Source organism: Monopterus albus, unplaced genomic scaffold (genome assembly GCF_001952655.1).
Source record: "Monopterus albus unplaced genomic scaffold, M_albus_1.0 scaffold8.1, whole genome shotgun sequence".
Lineage (NCBI taxonomy): Eukaryota > Metazoa > Chordata > Actinopteri > Synbranchiformes > Synbranchidae > Monopterus > Monopterus albus.
This window is the reverse complement of record NW_018127888.1, coordinates 2,334,147-2,340,712: the sequence shown is the minus strand read 5'-3', so window position 1 is coordinate 2,340,712 and position 6,566 is coordinate 2,334,147. Positions and strand designations below refer to the sequence as shown.

The 6,566-nt window shown below is 42.4% G+C and overlaps 1 protein-coding gene across 2 annotated transcripts in view; it reads left to right on the top strand.

The window, feature by feature from the left end:
* LOC109951360 (SPRY domain-containing SOCS box protein 4-like) overlaps positions 1-6,560 on the top strand; it is a 31,743-nt gene extending 25,183 nt beyond the window's left edge. For both annotated transcript variants that reach the window (XM_020585831.1, XM_020585839.1), the window contains exon 3: positions 6,023-6,560. In XM_020585831.1, the coding sequence (XP_020441487.1) occupies positions 6,023-6,150 (128 nt within the window). In that variant the 3' untranslated portion in view covers positions 6,151-6,560. The remainder of the gene's footprint in view (positions 1-6,022) is intronic.
* The last annotated feature ends 6 nt before the right edge of the window (positions 6,561-6,566 follow it).

Genomic DNA, 6,566 nt, shown 5'->3' with positions numbered 1-6,566 from the left:
GAAGATATTATGATTAAGATTACGGCTGAACATATCATGCTACTAGCAATATTCATCCTGTCTGCAGACTCTGCAATCTGGTTGACCTTGGCCTAGATGCAGCCTGCAGAACTCATGACAATGAACTGAGCACCCAACAGCCTGAGCATAGACAGCCTGTCTGCCTTACACATTTCTAGACGACAAATCCCTAAATATCTACCTAACTAAGAAAATGCCTAACAGAGTGAACTCGACTGTTGCCCGTGAGCGTGCAGACGGATGCATCGTCGTTCCAAAACTTGAGTTCTTCCTCCAATTTGTTCTCAATTAAGTGTTAGGTAGTTGTGTGTTCCTGCCAGCCTGTGGGCCTCTGTAGTCCAACTATCCTTAACCACACTTTCCCACCCTCTTTAGTGTGCCAAACATCTGTCAGAAACTAGTCTGGCCATTACAGAAATAGACTTGAGTGCTTGAGAGGGAAGGAGAAGTGCAAAGACAGTTACATGACAGTTTGAAGGGAGGCGAAAAGATGAATGAATAAAGAGCTCCACTCTTCACCTGAAATGCTTAAAGCTAATTTAGCATCAATCCATTATTAAATCTGCCTGTTCTTTCTGTGTCACTCAGGGTTTTCATGTGTGAAAATGGCTTACAGGCTGTTTTTAAATAGGCTCACACAGCGGCTTTGGTTTCGGTGTTCATTTGAAATCCTAACTAGCTTTGAAAACAGTAATGAAGATATGAGCCAGTGCATCCCATTCAGAGGTGTGATTGTCCAACTTTAATGATTGTTTGTAAATGGCAGTCATTGTCTTCCACTGTTTAAATTGTTGCAGCCAACATTTTAAACTGCAGCTCTTCCCAAAATCAGAATGGAGGTAGCAGGACAAAATTTTATTTGTGAAGAAACTTAATATAATAGGCATATTGCATATTTTAATGAAATGGTTATTATGATCCTGTTTGTGCTGAACTAATCAGAAATGGCTTTTTAACCACAATGCAACGTACACTGCAGTGGTGCGGGTCAGTTATATCAGTTGATGGCCTGCATATCTCCTGTTCTCATCACCACTGTCTGACAGCATCACTTGTTGCCCCTGGTTATTTTTTTTTACAATGGAGACCAGCTTGTTCAGGTATAGGCTGCTTTTCAGCAAGAACAACGTAGAATCGTTGCATCATCACTTCAGGAAAGCCCTGTGAGAAAGCAGTGCTGTGGTTTTTAGTAGTGTCACCATTGTTACTGCAAGCAGTCGTTTCACGTGTGATAAAATGAAAATGTGGCACCTTTTAACTGAAAATTCACTTTTTTTTTTTTTATTCCTCATACTGGTGATACGGGCAGGTACAGTGACTTGAAAGGGTACAACACTGGAGGAGAAAACAGATGCAGTATGGAGGCTGGTTGATGTAAATGTACAACAAATATGCTCTCTCCTGAAGAAGAATGCCAGATGGAAGCTAAAGAAAGTACTTCTCTGAGAATGCCAACACAGCTCACAGTTGGCAAATGTTAAGGGAATTTTTTCTTAATTTTTTGGCTTAATGAGACATTTTTTGAATAAACCTACTCCAACTCATGCAGTTATTTTAACTGTAATTTCATGGAATGTACAGTCTTTGTTTTGTGATCATCTGTGGCACTAGAACGTATTCTAAAGTCACAGCCGGCTTTTATCCTCATAGGTGTCCATGTTTTTATTTTGTACAAAAATTTAGCATTTGGTTGAACATTTTAAATTGGCAACACAGTCTGTACGTCTAAATACGAAGTGCATGTAACCCATGCACATCTGTAGTTCCTTTTACGTTACCTGTTCAAGGTGGGACTATTATGGCAATTTGCTGCTACACTGCATAAAAGGTACCAAGCTGACAGAGGGTCTGTTGGTAATTACCCTGCCAAAACACTAGTTGGTGGTGGGGGTTCTCTGTGCTGCCTTTCTTCACCACTTGGTAACAAATGATACAAACAGCGAGTCATGTTAAGAGTTAAAGCTAATAGATCAGACCTGGGCATTTTACGCCCTGTGGGCCACATCCGGCCCTTTGGGCGTCCTTGTCCGGCCCACGTGAGGTCCATCAAATCAGAGCATGAATGAAAAACGTTTACAGGTGAACTTAAGATCCCCGACCTACCGGGTGAGAGACAGGTGATGTTGGCCAGCGAACCCTCAAAATGTCAACTTGTGCCAAAAAAAGAAAAGTTGATGCCGAATGCCGCGTTTTCAACAAGACATGGACTGGAAAGTATTTGTTTACAGAATTCAAAAGTAAAGCGGTGTGCTTATACACAGGTTGCTGTGTTCAAGGATTACAGTTTGAATCGCCACTACGTGACCAAACATGAGGAGAAATACAAGAACTTGTCAGATGAAGAGCGAGCAAGAGAGTCGGATGCTTTGCTAGTGACACTGCATAACCAACAAAGACTTTTTACACTACTTTCCAAACACAGAGATGCAGCTTTCAGGACAAGTTATGTCATATCCCACAAAATCGCCAGAAAAAAATAAGCCGTTTTCTGATGGAGAGTTTATTAAAGAGTGTTTGTTGGACTCTGCAGCACTAATATACCCGGAGAAAAAGGGCGCATATGAGAACATCCTCTCCCGACGCACTGTAACGAGGAGGGTTGAGGACATCGCAGGAAATCTTTGGATCTACTTACATATGTGAACAGACATTCTGAGTGATGAAGTTCAACAAATCCAGATTTCAATGCACGTGTTCAAGCCCAAGCCAGACTGGATTTCTCTCACTGAACAAGTAAAATGAACTGAAAATGAATATCTTTACCATACTGCCAAACACCCTTTTCAGTGTTATGTGAAGTTGAAAACATGGAACTGTGATCTAATGTTTGTTTTTACTGTTTATTACTTCTATAGGAGTATTTTTCCTGTTTGACCGACCCCACAATTTCATATATTTATATAAATATTTACAGAATATACTTATTCTTCTGATTACCAGTAGCAGCTAATCAACACATATAATTTACTGCTTTTTACAACGGGAGATAATGAATATTGAGCAGAATTAAGTTCAAGTTATCGTTGGTTTGGCCCTCCAACACAGTTCAGGTTTCTCATGTGGCCCCTTGTAAAAATTAATTGCCCAGGCCTGTAATAGATGTTGACCAGCAGTTACTTTTACTGAATTAATGCACCGCAGATAAAAGAGAGGACACTGGAGGAGATGGTCTGTATGCCCATTGAACCAACTGAAGCAGAGCCACTGAGAGACATGAACAAGAAAATGCAATCAATCACAGTTATTGCGGTCTGCATTGCCGCAGCATGTGGTTGCATTTCTGGAGATGTGCACGTCAGGCATAGGGTACAAGGCTACGCCTTTCCTACATTGTACCTGCGACATAGACTCGATGCAGCACCATAAATCAAGCTTACACAGAATACAGGGGTGGCAATATGCTTCCTTTTTTAAGTTCGGTGCTGTAAATAGGCAACGCTGAAATAAAGAAGGGCCAGTTTAGGGTTTAATATAGTGGAATTTCTCTTGAAGAAGATTTTTATTATATATTCAGTACAGTGACATCACGCAGAGGTGGTGTGAGCAGCTTGTTACTATGGAAACTACCTATATGTAAGGGCTGTGCCGGTGAGTGTAGACCGATAGCTGCAGTTAGGCCATACACAATGTCCATTCATCTCTTGGGGTTCGTCACACTGCAAAGGCTTCATTTGAGTTCTGACGCTCGCACGTTTCGAGGTGAATGGAGATGTGCTTGTACTACCAGTTGTATTAGTCTTAGTTTCTATCCTTTTAAGCTGATGTGCTGAAGCAGTGGGCTTACCTCTGCAGACAGAGGGTATAAAGCTGTTGGAGGATTGAATTGTCCTGCCAAGTATTTCTCCAGCTGTTGTAAAGAATCATCAGCTGTACAGTCTCGCTACACACATCGCTGCACACTGTCTGCATTCAGAGTTTATTCAACGCGCCTTTCCGCTTTGGTGCACTTACCGTTTTGATATGGCTACAAGTGAATCCACACTCTGCCACATGTCCCTATGGTACTCTTATAAAGGCTTTTCATTAAGCACATAGCAGTCAGATAAATCCGACTAGCTGTACTCTATTCTCTGCATCCTGTCAGCTGTTGTTCAGTGGTGAATTTCAGTGTTTCCCCTCGCTGCTTTTTCAAAGGTCACTTACAAGATCACAACATAGCAATTCAGTGAGACGGTCCTGCAAATGTCATGAAGCAAGACATGGGGATTTTCTAAACACATTTACTACTAGAATGTTCAGCACTGTTCCTAGTAGAGACATCAAGTCCAGTTTTCTCCAGTGATCTGTTTTTAATTAGCATCTTGACGTAAGTTCAGTGTTTATCTGGTTCAGTCCTCACTTCAGACAAACTCCTGTTTCCCCTTTATCTGTTTGTGTGTTAACCATCAGTGGTCATGTAGCCACAAGGCCAGCAGCTCATTCATCCCCAGAGGGGAATGCCTGAGGTCTCTTGATAACCTCGGTCTGCTTCAGCTCCATGAACACGCACACTAAACACTACGCGTTTGCTTCACGTTTGCTAGTTGGAGGCTTTGGTTTGTGGTGGTGTGGTGCGCTTTTAATAGACTGCAGAGAGAAACGGTTCAATCATTAAGAGAGGAGGCTTGTTTGGATTGGTGCATGTGTGTGTGTGTGTGCTTGTTAATGTGTAAGGTGTGTTTTTGTTTTAAACAACCATTTCATGTGTTCTAGCAAAAGTTTATTTTACCGACTATTGATGGAATCAGTATAAAAAATGAATGCAGTAATAAAATGAATTTTAAAAGATAACTCTGTGTGAACACACTGATACTGAAGAGGAGCTGTACTCAGGTGTTACCCTGTCATCTGGTGTGTGTTGCATGTATGTGTGCATCTATGATGTCCTTCACACAGTGTGAATTCTGCTCCACCAGATGGTGCTTCCAGGTGGAGCAGCTTGACATCCGTAAAGGGGCAGCCGTTAAGAGTCTGTCGACACACAGACACCACTTGCCTCCCAAATCGGTGGGAGGGAAGATGCCACGTAGTATGAGTGTTTTAATATTGTTAGCTTCTGCTTCTCTTTCTAAGTGATGGCAGTGTAATTAGTGGCGTGTGCAGTGAATTACATCTACTACTGAAAAAGCAAATTGGAAACGCTCGATCCATTTATTTAACAACCTGTGGTTTAGGAGGTCACTGATATTTACCCACAGTAACTGCAAGTTATAATTATCCATATATAGAACCCACAGAAATCTGTTTTATCACCAGTGGCTCATGTAAAAGCATTACAAGTGTGAGTGCTAGTAGTGTCCGACTGATATTTACAGTTTGTAAATACAGTACAATACAATTTGTACTTTGTTTTCTCAATGTATTGCGACGGCCTAGAGTGTATGAATTGGTTTGTAAAGAGAAGGTAAAATTGTCTAACCCATCCCGCTCTGCTCACTATCTGTTGGAACGTCTACTGGTCTTTGTCCAGTAGTCCACCTGCAGGTTGTGCTAATGAGTTTTTTGCCCGTGTTGTCTACTAACGAACTTCACTGACTGGTCACATGGCTGTTTAAAGTGAAGTGATGTGCTTATCAACTTCTGGTGTGGAGAGGGAAAGAAGTGAGCGAGGCAGACCCCTGTGCCACCTGCTGTTAGCATAACGCACCCGAATCTCAGATCAAGCTGTCAGGTTGCATTGTGGGTTATGTAGGCAACAAGATTTGACAAGAATAAAGAGTTGAGTTTCAACTGAGAATAGGTTTAATATATATGATGATGTGTGAGTCGGTCAAGTATTACTACAAATGAGAGGGTCACTTGGCCTTTAGTCTGCTACACGTGGTCTTCACTGCCAGCTACCACCACTGTCACCAAAAATGTTTTTAGGAGGCGGACACGTGTCCACTGCCTCAGGTGCCACAGCGCTTGGACTCGGGTGTATAAATCAGCATGAGGTGTAAACAAGCCAAATGAGATCACAGATGCTCATCATCGCCGTTTGGACGCTGACCGTGTCTCTCCTCTGTCTTGTCTCTCACAGCGGAGCCCCTCCCCCTCATGGACCTGTGCAGACGAGTAGCTCGACTGGCTCTGGGTAGAGACCGCATCCATCACATCGACACGCTCCCACTGCCACAGACTCTCAAGAACTACCTCCAGTACCAGTGACCACGCACACACCATTGGAAGAAACTGAGACACGTTTGTCCTTACGGTAACCAGCCTCCAAACTGAACTGAATCCTAACCACGAGACATCTCTTGAGGATGTGGATGTGACATTGACTGCAGGTGCTGAAGGCCGTGCCGTAAATGAGGTTTTGTTTACACCAGATGGGAGTTTTCTGGTTTGGATATTTTTATCTCCTGGTTTTCAGCTCTCTTTGACTTTTGCTGACTGCTGCTTTTGTCCTAGACAGGTGACTTAGAGGAGCTCATGACTGAAATGTAGGCAGTGACAGATAAAAAGAAACAGTTTCCTTCTAATCATGTAAATATGTTTAGAGTCAAACTGCATGTCCTCAGTCAAAGGCTTTATATGCTGTGGTTTTTGGACGGCAGTTTACCCAACAGTCTCTGGAAACG